Genomic DNA, 16,461 nt, shown 5'->3' with positions numbered 1-16,461 from the left:
GCCTTCAACTCCTAGTGAAGCCTCACCCTAGGGAGTTAAAATTAATTTGTACAGCCCACACATGCAGGAACCTTGAGTATTACTCAGCTGCTAAAATGAAAGAGAAGAGGAAACTAGTGGGAAAGTGAGTACAGCCACACCATCAGTCTGGAGAGACATGGAATTGTTGCATATTAATTAATTATTTCTCAGTATGTTAATGTTTTCACCATCACTAGAACACACAACCTAAACTGAAATGCCATTCTGCCTCTGCAGGCTCCTTCTCCAAGATTCCCATTACACTCCTCTATATGAGAACACAGTCTTTTCATCAAATCCTTCATTCTACTCTCAACTTGGAAACAGTTTTTCCTCTTGTTAAAAGAACATTAGTCTCAGCCAGTAGGCGGTTTTCTGGCCAGGAATCAATGAATATGCTGAAAAAAACCCCTCTGTGCTCCAGCCACTGCAAGATGCTGTCACCAAAGTATCCTGCCTCCTCTCCCAGGGACGCTGCATTTCGCTGTCCATGGGTGTCTGAGCAGAGGAACAAAGGCATGTGGGTTCCAGCAGTGCCAGTAGGGCTGCAGTACCCAGGAATGGCAGAGTCATCCTGATGAACTGTCAGTACAACTGCTCAACAACACTCCTAGATGCATATTTCAGTTTATGCCCCATTTCAGAAAATTATATATTAAAAAAAAAATAATCTATTTCAGTAGTTGAGATACAAAAATTTGATCTGGCCACCCCCCCCCCGCCTCTATTCAATGTGTTACCACATTTTGCAGCCAGGTGAATCCATGCTGTAGTCACATGCTGGGAAAAAAAGGAAATGCTTTAAAATGTTAACCTAAAAATCACTCCTCTTCAGGTTGCTCCAGATTCAGAGGCCTAATGCTCATCAAGTGCCTGGCCCTGAAGCAAAATGAATACACAAAAAGGAAAGAAGGCGAGAAGATACCGAGATATTCACTGGCAGAAAGTATTGCCCTCCCATGTTTTGAACTCTCCAGAACATGAGCCATGCAGAAACCTCAAAATTATCTATCAGGAACTTGCAGAAAAAAACCCCCCAGCTGACTGCTGGTGCTGAAAGACGTGGAATGTCAAATGCCACCCCAGGAGACACGGGATAAGCAAGCAAGCAGACGAGCAGGACGGGTGATGTGGCCAGAAGTAGGTACACGTAATTAGCACCTCAACAAGCCACATATCTGTCCACAAACACGCCACCTCACACAGGCACACTCCAGCCAGTCAGGTGACAGTGGGACACGAGAGCAGGATGTCAAGGTTCGCTTCGCAATCAAATGACTTGGCAAACGTGACGAGGCACTTGGTGGTAATGGGCTGTTTGATACACCTGATGGAAAAGTGGAATCACATCCTACATGCCTGATGAAGTTTTCTCCTGCCATTCCTGAAGGGTGTCTACTCAATCTGTTGATTAGAGGAAGTGATGGAGAGAGATAAATATGGCATCCTGGGGCAGAAAAGCCATGACGCCAGAGATGTGGAGAAGATGCTAAAAGCAGGCTGTGAATCACCCTGATTGGGTCCATTCCTCGAGTTCCTCTGCAGGGATGATGCTAATCTCAACATTACACAGTGGTGACTAAAAGGAGCAAGACATGGCAGTTTGATCCCTGACTGTGGCTGCAGGCTCTGAACCTGAGCTCAGCACCCTCACCAAGTCTGGGGTTGGCACCTTCTCCAGAGCTCTCACTTTGTACCTCCCAGGGATAACCTCTCACTTTGTACCTCCCAGGGATAACAGGACTCTTGTGAGTTCCAACACCAACAGAGCCCACACGTCATGCTGTAAAAAACACAAGGCACGTAGGAAACAGGAAGGAGTTTACCACAAAACCTGCCACTCACTCAGAGAAGAGAAGATAAAACAGAATTAAAGTAACACTGGCACAAACCAATCCCTCTGCTGACCCCTGATTAACAGCAACATATTATGTCTCTACTTCTGGGTCCACTTTGAATAAGCCTTATCCTGAATTAGGCTGGCTGAAGCCCAGACTTAGGCTGATGAGGGTATTACCCTACTTCCAAAATCTAAACTTTAACTAATCCAGATATCAATGCAACTCATCCAAAAAAAAAGACATGACACCTCCTACACACTTCTTTTTGAATGCCCCTGCTGTTCAAGCTCTTTAAGATCCCTTATGGGTCTCCTTCCAACCACCCTACAACCTGGGCTGCTGCTGCCAGCCCAGACTTCAAACCTGTAAGAACCAAACCACAAATCAAACGTGAGAAGAGACAGAAGCCCTACATGTCATGACCACTGAACTCAGCAGGTCAGCTGTGTGCTGAAGGCTGGCATCTGGGTCCTCCTGACAGCCTTCACAAAACATGCTCTGTCTCACGGGCACGAATTGCTCATGACTTACTCAGTCCTGGCTGCACAACCACATTAATATGCAACTCGTGTCCGACACATCACCCGTGGCATGACTGGCTACAGGAACCAATTAGGGTACAGTCAGGTAGGGTTTGTAGCCCCATCCATTTCAGTTGTTTATCTCAAATTTTGCTTTTATAAAGGCACCTGCCAGATGGATGGTTCTCTCTGCTTGGACACCCAACCCACAGGTGGCACGGGAAAAGCTGTCAGGCTCAAAGGGGCTCAGCCTTCACTCAAAGTTGACAGGAGCTTTCTCACATACAAGCACACAGACAAAATCTACAGTACATGGTAAGAAATAAATCTCAACACCGCTACAAAAAACCCCAAAATGCACCACACCGGCTCCTTACAGAGACGGGGAGAGCCCACCATGGAGGGAAACTTAGAGAGGCACAGAGAGCAGACTGTGAATGAAGCGGTTTGTTTACAGACCCCAAGCTGTAATGCAAGAGCCCCTGTGCTGATGCCACCCCTCCTGCCAGCCCCAGCACTCACCGGGGCGAGGAGTATGGATTGGGAGACTGCAGGTTCTGCTCGATCCGACGGTAGTTGTGGATCTGCGTTGGGACCGGGATGGGCACGGAGTGTCCGTACTTGCTGCTGGAAAACTGACCTGGCCGGCTGTTGGAGGGAGACACACAAAGAAACACTTCTGTGAGGGCTGGGCCTTCCACCAGGTAATTGGAGATTTTATCTTCACAAAGCAACCACGCAAAGGGAGCGTCCCCTGGGCTGCGCTCGGGCCGTGGGTTTGTGCTGGGAGGTGATTCAAAGTGCTATCAAAGGGAAGTGGCACCACACAGCTCCTAAAAACAGGCACCTCTCTTCCAGCACGACTCCCACCCACAGGCTGGTGTTAAAACACACACCCAGGCGGGCCACTCCCTCCAGGAAAACCAGAGCCCTGCTATTTCAGGCCACGACTGGCCTAGTTTCCAACAGCTCAGATCCACAGGCGAGGAGCACAGCACTGAGCAGGGGCTGAACATCCCTGGCTCACCAGGACACCAGCACAGACACTGCTGACAGGAGCTACTCGTGGCTGATTCATGCAGAGGCACCTCTGCAGCCACGGCATCTCCGTGGAAGCCTCACACCATGAAGAGAATGCAGTGGTTTATGTCAGAGTATCTGCCAGTCAGCTACAGAGAGGAGAAGGCAACCCAACAAAACCTATGCAAACACCACATTTAACTAAGCAGCCGCCTAAACTCTTTTTCCAAATGCCCCAGAATTCCAGGATTAATTGCCATGGCAATGCCATTTACAACTGCCAACACCAATTGGGGGGATGTTGAACAATTACAGAAAGATCTTATTGGTAATGAAGGCTTCTGCACTCTCCCTTGCTGTCAGTCGAGGACACACACCTGGGTGTGTGAGAAGCTGGAAGCATCACTCCTTTGGGCCCAATAAACAGCCTTGATTCTTCATTGACACACAATAAAACAAAGGCATTCAAGGTTTCCAATTGCTCAGCAGAAAGGTGAGGCTCTGGTGTCTCTGTCTTCCATCAGTGTGAGACGTGGCAGACAAAAAGCAGAGCTTTCAACCAAGAAAGCTGAGGGTTCACATCAAACCCTGACTCTGAACATAAATTTCAAACACTGTCTTTTCCATCTGGTCAAAATCCTTTAGAGGAAAAGAAGCTCTTGGGTGAAAGGATCCTTTCCCCAAGCGTTATATCCAGTCCTCATTTTCTTCACAAGGTACAAGTTGCAAAGGAAATGATCCAAATGAAGTGACATACACTGAACCTCCCAACTGGCCTCAAGCCCCTCGAAGAATGCAATTGACCATAAACTTGCAAAGTCCAAGAGATAAAGCCGGGACAAGGAGTTTAATTACTTGGCAGTAATTTAAAGCTCTTTGAAAACGGTATTAAATCCATTGCTGTGGGGTACATCCAAGGAGCTACCTTTCATTAGACTTAATAATTATCTTCAAGGAAGCGTTTAAAAAAAGAATTAAGAAAAAATCAACTATCAGCATATTTAAATTCTGCCTAGTCCTTAATCTCTTAGGTAAGAGCAAAGGAGAGTTGTCCTAGAGTGTACCACGACATCCTGAGGAAAATCCACTGCTGGCCACCCTGAAACAGCCTTTGCTTTCTGTCCCACTTGGACTGCAGCCAGCATTGCTTGCTAGCCTGGAGCCACACACAAGGGAGAACTGCTGCTTCTGAGTGAGCAAAGACTGAGGGAAAACCAGGGGTCCTCTGTGCCACTGGAGCCAAGTGCTGAATCAACAGGTCCTATGGCATCTCCAGGGAAGGGCACTGAAACCCACTGAATCCAGGGAGGGCACACCTGGTGGCACCAGTTCCAAGCACTTTCAGGGGACAGGTCAAAGGCCATGGTTTACCCTCTGGGTTCAGAGTGACTGCTCCAATCTCTCATTACTGATATTTTATTCCCCATCCTGGACAGGGTAGGAAGGAACTTTACAGTGTTTCTTCAGAGCAGATCGAAAAGTGGGAAGTAGCACTAGAGGGTCTGGCATCTGCTGCACAGAAGCTGCTGGGAATGAGTAGGAAAGACACTGAGAGCAGAAACATGTATAGATCAAAGCCACTGGCATTGACTTGCCACCTTGTGATCCAGAAGAGGAGGATGAGGCCAGTTTGGTGACCAGTGAGAAGTAGGCAGAATATATGTAGTCAACTTCCATGAATTTCCACTCGCTGCTGTCCAGAAGCAAGACCAAATCCTTTAATAAAGACTGATCTCCAGAATGCAGAGGAATCAGTTCAGGAATAAGCTGTTAAAAAGCTTAGCAGGCGATGGCATAAGAAGCCTCATGCAATTAAACTCCACACTGTGGTACGCGCTTGCCAATTAATCTGATCACGTCAGCGAGGCTCTGAGCTATATTATTCTCTGTTAAATTTGTATGCTTTGAGGCTATGTTTTGTCATTTTCTGGGCTCTGTTAATGTGACAAATGTGTTCAATACACAGCCTGGGACTGTATTTTTCTTCTTAAAAAAGACTCTAGGGTCATCCATCTCCCAGTGTGAAAACCCCCTTCAACCGTCCTCCCCTGACAGGTGCCATATTGACAGGAGAGAAGATGAAAGCTGTCCTGCTTCCCTGGCAGGCAAGAACAAGATGGGAAGCAGCACCACCAGTTCCCTGCAAGCTAAGCACATACCCTAAGGCTTCCAGGCCTAGAGTCAATGGGATCACCTTCCACAGACCGTTAACACCTTCGAAACACAAAAGTGTTTCTGGCCCCGCTGGCAGCTGCTCCTGTTGTGTGTGGGCAGCTGTCACCAAGACAGCTCTAAAGGCCAAAACTGAGTTTACAGCAACTGGTTTAGTTGGAATTAAACCTATGACCACGCCTGTTTGCACTCATTCCTCCTACTCCTGTTAGTAAACAAGGCCCACGGAGCAGCACTGCTTTACAGAGAGACAGTGCAAGGAGCTTTTCAAACAAACCACAAACAGCTAAGCAGGCCCACATCTGTCCTTCAGCAGCAAGGGGAGGTGAGCAACACTCCTCCACACTTGCCCAGTAACTCAAGTCCATCATACTTTGAGAGCTGTGCTCCAATTCACTGCATGAATTTAGAAACGAGGGTCCTTAGCTGGAATACTCCACTGGCAGGATAAGTAGCTCATAACATGCTGGTGGAGTGCATTTACCTTCTGCTTGAGATTAATCCCTGCCCCCGCCAGGGAACAGTTAATTCCAGCTCTCCTGCATTCTCTCCTAGCCCTTCCTGAGGGCCACAAGAGGGAGAGACAGGCTCTGTAGTTGGGACTATCAGTGCCCAAGGCTGGGGAGTTTCTCCTGGGCGTTCCTTGTTAACCTTTAATTAAAAGGAGCCATGTGGATCTTTCCCAGCACACCAACAGCTGTAAAATCCCCTCCTGGAAGTCAATGGGTGTTCAATTATTCAATGCTGCACGGTCACCACTGAACAGTTGTTCCTACCTGGACGGGCTGGGAGAGCTGCTGTACGGGGGTGATGGAGATGGTGTCCTCCCCTGGCTTTCCAAGCCTGCTGAAGTCACCAAAGAACTCCTGAGGAAGACAGAAAGAACCCAGCTATGAGGTCCTGGGAACCAGAACCCTGAAGCCCCAGACACCCAGTGGACAATTTCAGCTGCCTCGCTGGCCTTACCCGCTGTACATCAGACTGTCCTGGATTGGTTTCCCTCCTGCAGCCTCAGCAGTCAAATCACCTGAGGAACAAGTGCAGAAGCACATTAATTCAAGATAATTTTCTCAAAAATCTTTATACATTCAGAACAACTGAGATTTTGTGTGGAATTTCTGTGTACATGTGTATTTTCACGGAATTCCTATCCAAGTACAAACACAGGTGCTCAAATGAAAATCAAGAGTGTTTGAAGAAAAAAAACAACATATTTTAGTCTTTTCAGGGATTTTTTCAAGTGTAAAATCCAGCTTGCTGGCTGGAATGCTGCCTTGGACTGTGATGCTGAGTGAAACGGAAGAGAGGGTGACATGGGAAAGGTTTCTGGGAAAGACCTTTCCCTGGGAACCTATTTATCTTCTTTTCCAGTTGGATTTCCAGGTTCAATCTCTTATTGAGGCCCACAAGTAACCTTTACTCTCAAATCCTGTCTTTAAAGGTAATTACAAAATATCCTATGAATCTAGCCAGTGAACCAGATGTCTCTTCCAGCTGGAGGACAAAACCATCCCTGCTCTTCAGGCACAACAGACAGGTTTAACTGCTCTTCCAAATTCTGATCAGAACACCTGCACTTCCAGAAACCACCTTACTTGAGAACTGTGCTGGGACCATGACAAAGTCATCTGTGTCACAGGACGAATTCTTGCTGCTGCTCCCAGCAGAGTCCTTGGATCTGTGCAGAAAGCCAGGAGAATCCTGGGTAGGAGACGCCAGCGCCTTCTCCTGCAGCTGCTGCTGCATCTCTCCAAGGGACTGCTAAATTCAAGGAGAAAACAAACACTGGCTTCAGCACAGCTACTTCATCATTCTGCTCCATCCTTTAAACTCAGCTGTTCGAGGCTACAAACAACATTTTGCTGATAAACCAGGGCTGATGGTTTGCCAGAAGCAGCTGTTTAATTTACTGAAAAGGAACAGCCTTCTATGTCCCTGTCAGAACAGCGCATCTTTTGTTACACAAAACGTACTTCCAGCGTGTCTGATGCTCCCCAGAGAAGAGAAATTCACTTGAGGTATCGCATCCCTTCCTGCATCAACCCCACATTTTCCACCAGCTCCCTCTAGTACGGCTGGGAAACCGAGAGGGGCTCTCAGAGACGCTCTGGGTTGTTATTTTCAGTTACGTTTTTTGGTTTGTTCTTAAACAGTAACCATCTGCTCTGTACTCATGCTTTTGCAGGAAGCCCTTGGTGACATGCAGATAAGTGTTCCTGCACTTTCAGGACCACCCTGTTTCACTGCAGTGCTGATAAAGAGTTAAAGAAAAGCCCGAAGGAGACAAAGCTTTCAGTAGATGAACAGCTCACAGAGGCAGGAGGGTCCCTAAAAAGTTCCATTTTCCTGCTGCCTTCAGCCAGATGATGAACAGCCCCACAATCCTCTCGATCTGCAGACAGATGGAGGGAGCTGGATGGTTTAAGAAAGCTTTAAGGCAGCCCAACTGCCCACGGAGCAGATCACAATCTTTATCCTCATGCATTTCCAGGCTGAGAAAGACCTGAATCAGCTTTCACTTGGGCCCCACTAAGACCTTGCTCACCCTCCAAAGACTCTCCTGCTGTACCAGTGGGGACTCCCTCTCCCTGCACATGCAGTACATGCAGGCAGAAGGAATTTTCCAGCAGTCAAAGTTGTCTCTTTCCCACCCATCAGCAGAAGGCAGAGCAGGAGAGGTGCAGTGCACCTCTAATGTGGGACCCCCTCCCAGTCTGGCAGTGAGTCTGCACTCACAGACCAGCAAAGCTCAGGAGAGTGAGTCTGCTTTTCACACCATCTGCTCACTTCTGCAATCCTATGGTCATTACCTCGGGCTGCTGCAGGGAGGAAGAAGCTCTGGGGACACAGTTATGCAACATTCAGAGGAGAGCAGAACTGTCCTCTCTGTCCAGCCCACACTGTGAGCACCTACAACACCTTCTCCTAGTGCCCCTCAGCATTTCCCACACCAGGCTGAGACACCCTGGCCCAGGGAAACTCAGAAAATGAACTAAAAAAGCTGTCATGCCAGGGAGGAAAAAATTCCATCCTTCTCCCTTCCCTTCCCCATCACACCACCAGCATTCCTGAGTTCAAAGTCAAAGGCAGCTCTCACCAAGGGCCTCCCAAAACAAGCTTTCAGTTCAACAGAGCTGGAGGAATGTCATTTCAATGGTCAGTTAACATTCTGCCCTCCAGAAAAGTTTTTCACCATTTCACGTAACCAGAGAGAAAAACCATCGGTTCAGATCTACCCTCACAAGACCACTGGGCTGTGGCAGGTCTGGCCTGAGCAAACAGCTTGGCTGAATGTCTCTCTGTGGTGCCTGGGAATGCTGGTCAGAAACAAGCTGTACTTACAGGAGGTGATGCCAGGTGGGAAGTGGAAGAGCTGCTGGAGGAGCTACCGGAGCCTGAACTGGGATACGAAGGCATTGGCACGGAAGCAGCTAAAACCAACAAAAGACAGAACCAGAAGAAGTTGTCAGACTAAGATCAATCAATAATAAAAGGTCTTTTTCACCTTTTCCCATCAGGTTTATCTCATGGTACCATCATGCCATCTCACGTATCAGATGCGGTCAATTAAAGGAGGACAAAATAGAAATTAGCCTTCTGTTCAGGTTAAACACCTGCCCACTCAAGCCCCACGTGTCTGCTGCCCTAAGGGCCACTCAGGCATCCCAGGCTACTAAAAAAGAACCCCAAAATCCAACAAAAAAGCCCTCAAGGGGGTTTCCCAAGGAAATAGTGCATTGTTTCCTACAGCTCAGCCTGTTCTCCCTTGGCCACTTCTTCAGGTTAAAGATGTTTTGGTTCTTTATTTACCTCTTTGTACAGAAACTGTTCCACAGCACAGCCCATTCCTGCATCCCTTCCCTCTTATGTTTTTTTGTTCAATATCAGAACTGCCCATTTTATTCCCTTCATTGTCAAACTGGCTTTTGTAACTCTCACAGAGGCCTAAAGCTCACTCTGAAAGGCCTTGTTAGCATTGACCTTCAGGCAGCAAATATGATTAAGGCATCACAGGAGAAAAGAACATTTAACTCCAATGACTTATGCAAGTGAGGTTCAGTAAATAACCCAGAAGAGCCAAGGAGGGAGACAGTCAGAGGTAACACTGGCTCTTCAAAGGACTTTGAAGTAGCTAGTGGTTCAAATTCTCCAGTCCACACACACAAGACTGAACAGCACAGAAGATCCCAAAATCCCCACTTCAAGGCAGCCTGAAGTCAGATTTTACACTGGAGCCATTTTGGTATTTGAATGACTTAAGATAGAGATCAGAGGCAATGCTAAAGTGAGGAGAGGAACACTCTGCTGCTCTTCCATTATGCTGGCAGAGAATTAGCACCTTGTATCAAATTTCTACCTTTACAGGACCTGTGCTAATGACTCCATCCTTATTACAAGGGAGATTATTAACACCTGGAAAAAGAATGCTTCTGTTTGAAGTAAAACTACCTCTGTCATTAATCCCCTTAGATACTACAAAGTACTTACTCTATTCAACAGGCTACAAAAATAAAAGTCTATCTCTCTGCAATTAACTGTTGAAACAGTGTTCTAAAGATAAAAGAATGGGTAAATATACCTTTTAATAAAAGGCTTTAGGAAGTCTTTCCATGCAGCCTATCCAAGAAGGTTAAAGGCTGACTGGACCAGAGTCTCTGAGCACAAAGAGTTTGAGACACTGAATTGCTCAGACTGAGAGAGATGTGACGAGATCCAACAACAGGAAAACAAAGCCAAAGCAGCACAGACTTAAAATATATATTTTAACATAAGTAATTGACCACTGTAACAGTTTAACCAGGGTCACTGTGACCTCCAGACTCTGCAAACATCAACAAAACCTGAATATTTTTCTAAAGAGGTTGCTGCACTGCCCATAGAGAGTGATGCACCAGAGTCCTGGGGCTGTGCAGTGGGAATCCCCAGTGGGAAGGGATGGCTGGGGCAGGCTGGTGTGCAGGGCACACCCTCCTGTGCTGGAGGGTTAGATCTGTAACAGATCTAACACTTTGAGGGTTAGATCTGTAAGGAAAGAAATCTCCCCAAAGCTTTGTGAGAGGCTACTGTTTAACTTCTGTATCCATTCTACACTGGATTTTGATGGTCTGTGCTGTTGTAACACCCTGCCCTGGCTCTGCTGGGGGAGCAGGGACCGTGGTGCCCTGATGATGATGGGTGTTCTGGGAGGTCAGTCAGGGGCTCTGTGGGCAGCCACTCTGCCCACAGCCAGCACGGCTGCTTCCCACTCCCTGCACTCAGGGAACACACACAGAGGTCTGACAACCTGCCTGTAAAATGGAGAGCTCTGTCCTGCCTGTATCACACTGCTTTTGATCTCCACAATCCTCCTACAGAGCCTGCAGAGCAATCCCTAGAACCTTCCCTGGGTACTTAATACCAGAAATCTGTCAGGGGGAAAAAAAAAATCCCCCCCTCCTTTTTATCCTGCCAGCTATTACAGAACAATTCACCCATGTACAGACGGACCTTCCTCTTATGGAAAGGTGCTTTTAAGAAAAGATAAGCAAATTCTGAACTGTATCCACACGTGCTGGCTGCAAGACTTGCATCACCATTCATCTTTCCTGGAATGAGTAGTTTTTGTCAGAGTCATTCCAGTTCTCTCACAAGGTCCCCTCCAGTCTATTTTGGTTCTGTGATTATTGATTTAAACCTGGCTGGAATTGAGACCTTTCTATTTTTGTCTATTTGCTTCAGACAGCTTTTCATTAATCAGGAGGGAAGACACACAGGCAGACTTTGCCACTATCATTTGAAAACTCAAAACTCAGCTGCATGAAGCACTCCTTGAGACACAGCCTCTGTTTATCACTGCTCTTATTTAAATCCCTTTGAACTCCCCAAATTCACACTGTAATGCTGTGAGCTCCAACTCTGGAGGCCCTGACACTCCACGTGGACTTTGATGCAGGTAGAGCCCCAAGGTTTGGCTCTGGCAAACCCTCCCTGACCCCCACAGCCCTGCTGGGGCATCTTTTCAGTGTCAGCCATGTGGGGCAGCTTGAAAGCATCTCCTCCACACACCCAGGCACTCCCAGTTCAAAATTAAAAAGGGTGCAAACACTTGGCTCATCATGTTTGCAGTTGAGTCTGAATGTGGGGAATGTTAACATGAACTGCAGGCCCCCACCCAAACCCAGAAAACTGCTGGATTGTAATTGTAATGTAAATAAGTCTGTTTTCATAATTGCCCTCTCCAGCTCGTTCCAGCAACACAACAGTCATCCTGCACATTGTGTAAGCAATGCCAACTGGTTTCCAAATGGGAGAGCTGGGAGCCACAAAGGCAAGCCTGTGCTCCAGCTGTGCAGATCTCGATACTGGATCCTACCCTTGCAAAAATCACTCCTGACACATCACCCTACCAGAGGCTCCATTATCCTAAAAATATCTGACCCTCAAGCTCTAGAGAAAAGCTTTATTTGGAATCTGAGTTTTACACGCACTGGAAAGATGCACTTTGATGATCTGGATTCAATTAAAACCAGTCACCAAGAAGAAGTTCTTTAATTGCAATCTCTGACAAGGCAATAACTTAAGTGCAAACTCTGAAAGGACTTGGCCAATAAGCTGCTTTTCAGAGCTTAAAAATTTGCCCCATTAAAATCTTCTACGTGCAGAAGTCACAGCGATTTTTTTTTTTTGCTAATTATCAGCTATTTTATGTACAAAAAGCTTACCAAGATGGTAAAAGTCAAGCTGAGCCAGGCAGGTACTTCAGACCCTGAGCCACCTGTGCACTTCTGAACCACAGCAGCTCACCTTCCATGCTCTCTGAACTCAGTGTAAAGGAGGCAGCAGCTCACCATTCATTAGAGGCAGGAGCAGAAAAACCTCCAAAATATTCTGCACGGGTACCAATTACAACGTGTTTACTGAGAGGGGACTTGCACAAGCGTCTAATTAAGCCTTCTCAAGCATCATTACTGTAACACACGGCCCCAATACCATATGCTGATCAGACCTGGCTACAGACAGACGGCATTCTGACTAGACACCGTATTTTTAAAGGCTTTATTAATCAAATTTTTGCACATCTAAAGTACACGCTTAGTCACAGGTACAAAACCCACGATGCAAAATTAATCATAAATAAACAAACAAAAAATAAAGTATACATCTTAGCTAACAAAGCCCAAGGCCCTGAATCCACTCTCCAGGCTAAAGCCTGTTGAGAGCAGAGCTCTGTGATACACCCAGGGTGGCAGCAGACTTAAGTCCTTGCTCCACTAAAGGAGGGAGAAGAGAGGAGGGACATAAGAACAAAACCATCCCTTGAAACAGCAGTGAAGAGGATGTGCTTGTCAGAAATGTACTGGAAGACTTCCGAAAGAAATGCTGATTTTGCTGGAGTGTCTTGCAAAATACACAAGTGTATTTCAACGAGTGGGATCCCCCTGTCTCAGCAGCTTCAAAATTATCCACTTGGAGAATGATCCACTGTTGAGGATTCCCCAGTCTTCCAGAATTGTGTTATATTAAAAAAAAGCTCTTCACAGTTCCATGTGTACTAACAGAGATCCACATGGAATGAACAGCCCGTGGCTCTCACGTCATTTCTGATCACTGTGAGACCAGTGCTGGTGGCACCTCTCCTGTTCTGTCCTTGTCACCTGAGGGCAGAGGTGTCTGTAAGGGCACAGAGACCAGCCCGCTCTGCTCACGCTGCAAAATGGTCTCACTTGGACAGGAGGTGCCACGCCTGAAAGCTGGTTTGGGAGCTGGATGGACACATCCAGCAAGTGCAGTGCAGGCACCTCTCAGCTGCAGGGGCAAAGGCTGCACTTTGGATCCCTGAGCTCAGCTGAGGTCTCAGTGTGTTCATCACAGAGTGGTTACTACTCCTGGCACAGGTCACCCAACAAACTCTCCTAAGAGACACTTGCACATGGATGTGATGAGTTAGTCCTGCTTCCACTGCAGCCACTGGCAGCCAGTTATGAACTCTCAAGAAGAACAAAAAGATGAGGCACACTGTTCCCCCAGTTGTCCACTGGAAGCCTGAGGACTCTGATTCACCCCGAGCACGACCACCATCATTCAGGTGCAGCCACATCTCTTCTCCTCTTTGATGCTTCCTACCCTGGTGATGCTGAGCCTCATGTTGAGATGAAGCAGCACAAATAAAGCTTTTGGACTCTTAGCTCTGCATGCAGAGCCAGGGAGGCAGCCCCTGAGAACTGCAGCCTTGCCAAGACACCTCCTTCACCTACACCTGTGCAGGGGTCAAGCACGCTGCCACGTTAAACAGCATTCCACACATCTCAGGGGAGCTTTTCTTATGGAGGTCACCACAACCCCAACCTCTGCTGACACGCTGGCTCTTCTCTCACCTATTCAGAAATCAAAAGGACCACAGGCAGCCTTTCTCATCCAGGCTCTTCACCACATTCCCCAGAGGCTCTAACCCCTCCCTGCCATCTGGCAGCAGCAGAGACCTCACAGCACACTACAGAACTATCTCCTCCACTAGGCAGGTTTCTGTGCAGAACAACTCCAGTGTTCCAGCAATGCTGAGGTACTTCTCCCTGTGTTTTCAAAACCAGTAGAAGTCTTTCCTGCCTGGAGAGAACTCCAGGCTGTGGACATATGCCCTGAGGCAAGGACCAGCAGGGCAGCAGAGGGGTCTGGAGGCCTCACCTGCCTGTGAAGGGGCTTTTTTTCTTGGCCCTTGACCCCACACTGTTAACCTCGGTGCAGCTGGGGGCACAGGCTGAGCTACAGCCCCCTGCTCATCGTGGCACCTCTGGTTCCTGCACAGCAAGCGGGCACAAGGCGGGAACGGGGGCCAAGTCAGGAGAACCCTCTCCCGTCTGCAGGGAAGCAACGGAACGGCCGGAGGTGGGAGATGAGTTGGTGGGCACGCAGGAACATCCTGAGGGGGGGATCCTCTGCCCACGGGGGGGTCACACTTCGGAGGGCTTTTCCCCCACAGCAGCTGTAGAGCAGGAGCCAAGAGCTGGGCTGGCTTAGCAGCAGTCCCACACTGGCAGGGTCCTCTCCTGCCGGCAGAGCAGCCCCGTCTGGCAGGGCTGGCCCCACATCTCGCTGGGGCAGGTGGAGACAGGGCCTTGGCCGCTTTCCAAGCGCCCCTAAACCAGAAGCGTCTTTTCTTGCCCGCAGGAAGGTCACCTGAGTGCACAGTTAAAATCTGATCAGGAACGACCGAGAAGTCCTGCTCTGGCAGCAGGAAAGCAAGAGACTGTCGGGAGTGACGTGGACATCAGACAAGGGGTGTCCACCCATGGCACACATCCCAGAGGGGCTCTGTGTTGGTGCTGGATGTGTTTCCTCCAGAATTTCCAGCCCTTACACTGGGCACTCCAAAGAAGTCACTGATGAAAATTCTTGGCTTTATCATTTACTCAGGAGATTAAAGAAGATCCTTCCAGAAGAAGACAACTCTACACAATTCCACTAAGCCAAGTCTCTTGGCCAGAGGACTATAACACCCCCACACCAGAAGGAATTCTGAACTGCTTTCCACTGAAAGCAAACCTCTGGACCATACTACATGTGGCTAGAAAGATGTTCAAAAGTTATGAATCGAAAGAGGGAAGAGAGAACTTTCAATAGAACTCTTGTTTTGGCCAGCTCTCAGAGAGTATCCAAAGGTAACCCTTCCACAACGAGATTTATCAAGAACTTCGAGGTAGAAGATGAAAAAAGGTTTGGTAACCAAAGCCATTTTTGCAACCTAAGGTAGCACCTGGCCAGGAGTGCCAGTTTGCACCATTCACAATCCTGAATGGTCCTACAGATGAGGATGAAAAGCAAGAGCATGATACATAATCCTGTTTACCTACAAGCCCCCCACTGGTGAAGCACTTCACACAAAGCAGCTGAACACATCTCAAAGCTACGTTTGCTTCTACTTCAGGTTTCTAAACAGTCCTCTGATCCTCCCTTTGAAGATAACTCAGTAAAACTAAATACATTTTGATGGTGAAATCTGGACATGACACAGTAACAAACACTGAATCCCTGCCTAAGTAACTAAGCAAACATAAAGCAGTATTTGTCTTTCCCTTTGAACCAGCAGCAAAGGAAGTCCGGCTACGGTTCAAAAAAGAGTTGCAATTGAAAAGGCAATACTTACATTTTTTCATAGAGGCACTTGCATCCAAGAACGGGTGATGGAAAAACTCATCTGAAAAAAAAAATCAAGGAGAATGACTCAGTGAAAGGAAATGACTCTAAGAAGTTTACAAAGCAGTCAAAGCGTAGCAAGTTCCAGTGATTTTTCCATGCAATCCAGTAACCCTGGGAGCTGGCTGACTGCACTTGTGTACAGCAGGGGTCAAGAATGCAGGCTGGGGACTGGATGCAGGACCCGCTCATATAAAAAGGATGGGAAATTATTTGGATCCCTGGCTGATCAGGATGGTGAGTCATCCAAACTGCAGGGATCCAGGGCAGCTGTATTTATCACACTGCACTGCCACTCGCTACACTGAAGAGGAATGAGGGACAAAAAGGCCTCCACTGAGTGATCTTCCACCACACACAGACCCAAACCCTGCACACATTGAGGGCAGGAAGGACCACAGCCCAGAACTCCCTCTCTTTCACACCAGACACAACTGCTGCTTCCTCCTCTCATCCTACAGATCCAGGCCAAGAAAAGCTTCTGTCCTGGCTTGCTGGAGACTCTCTACATGTTTGCCTGTCCTCACAAGTAGCCACTTCTCCCAGCTCCTTCATCTCTGATTCACTGCAGCTCTCTGCCAGAGCCCTCTCCTATCACAATCAGCAACTCAGCCTTTTGGGAGTGTTACTCATGGATCAACAGTGATTATGGAGCTAACTGCAGGCACTCCAGCTTCTTTTCCCAGCATGAATTTCCTGTTGCAACACCCAAGGTT

The 16,461-nt window shown here is 47.7% G+C and overlaps 1 protein-coding gene across 7 annotated transcripts in view; it reads right to left on the bottom strand.

Moving 5' to 3' along the window:
- The window catches only part of ULK1 (unc-51 like autophagy activating kinase 1), an 89,400-nt gene that overhangs the window by 17,551 nt on the left and 55,388 nt on the right, over window positions 1–16,461 (bottom strand). For all 7 annotated transcript variants that reach the window (XM_050318672.1, XM_050318673.1, XM_050318668.1 and 4 more), the window contains exons 12-17: window positions 15,696–15,746; window positions 8,918–9,006; window positions 7,171–7,336; window positions 6,542–6,602; window positions 6,352–6,441; window positions 2,906–3,031 (exon numbers count right to left, since the gene is read on the bottom strand). In XM_050318672.1, coding sequence (XP_050174629.1) covers window positions 2,906–3,031; window positions 6,352–6,441; window positions 6,542–6,602; window positions 7,171–7,336; window positions 8,918–9,006; window positions 15,696–15,746 — 583 coding nt within the window. The remainder of the gene's footprint in view (window positions 1–2,905; window positions 3,032–6,351; window positions 6,442–6,541; window positions 6,603–7,170; window positions 7,337–8,917; window positions 9,007–15,695; window positions 15,747–16,461) is intronic.

The sequence above is a fragment of the Myiozetetes cayanensis genome, unplaced genomic scaffold, assembly GCF_022539395.1.
Source record: "Myiozetetes cayanensis isolate MyiCay16 unplaced genomic scaffold, myiCay2020 scf21, whole genome shotgun sequence".
In the NCBI taxonomy this organism is placed as follows: Eukaryota; Metazoa; Chordata; class Aves; order Passeriformes; family Tyrannidae; genus Myiozetetes; species Myiozetetes cayanensis.
This window is presented reverse-complemented; position numbering and strand designations above follow the sequence as displayed.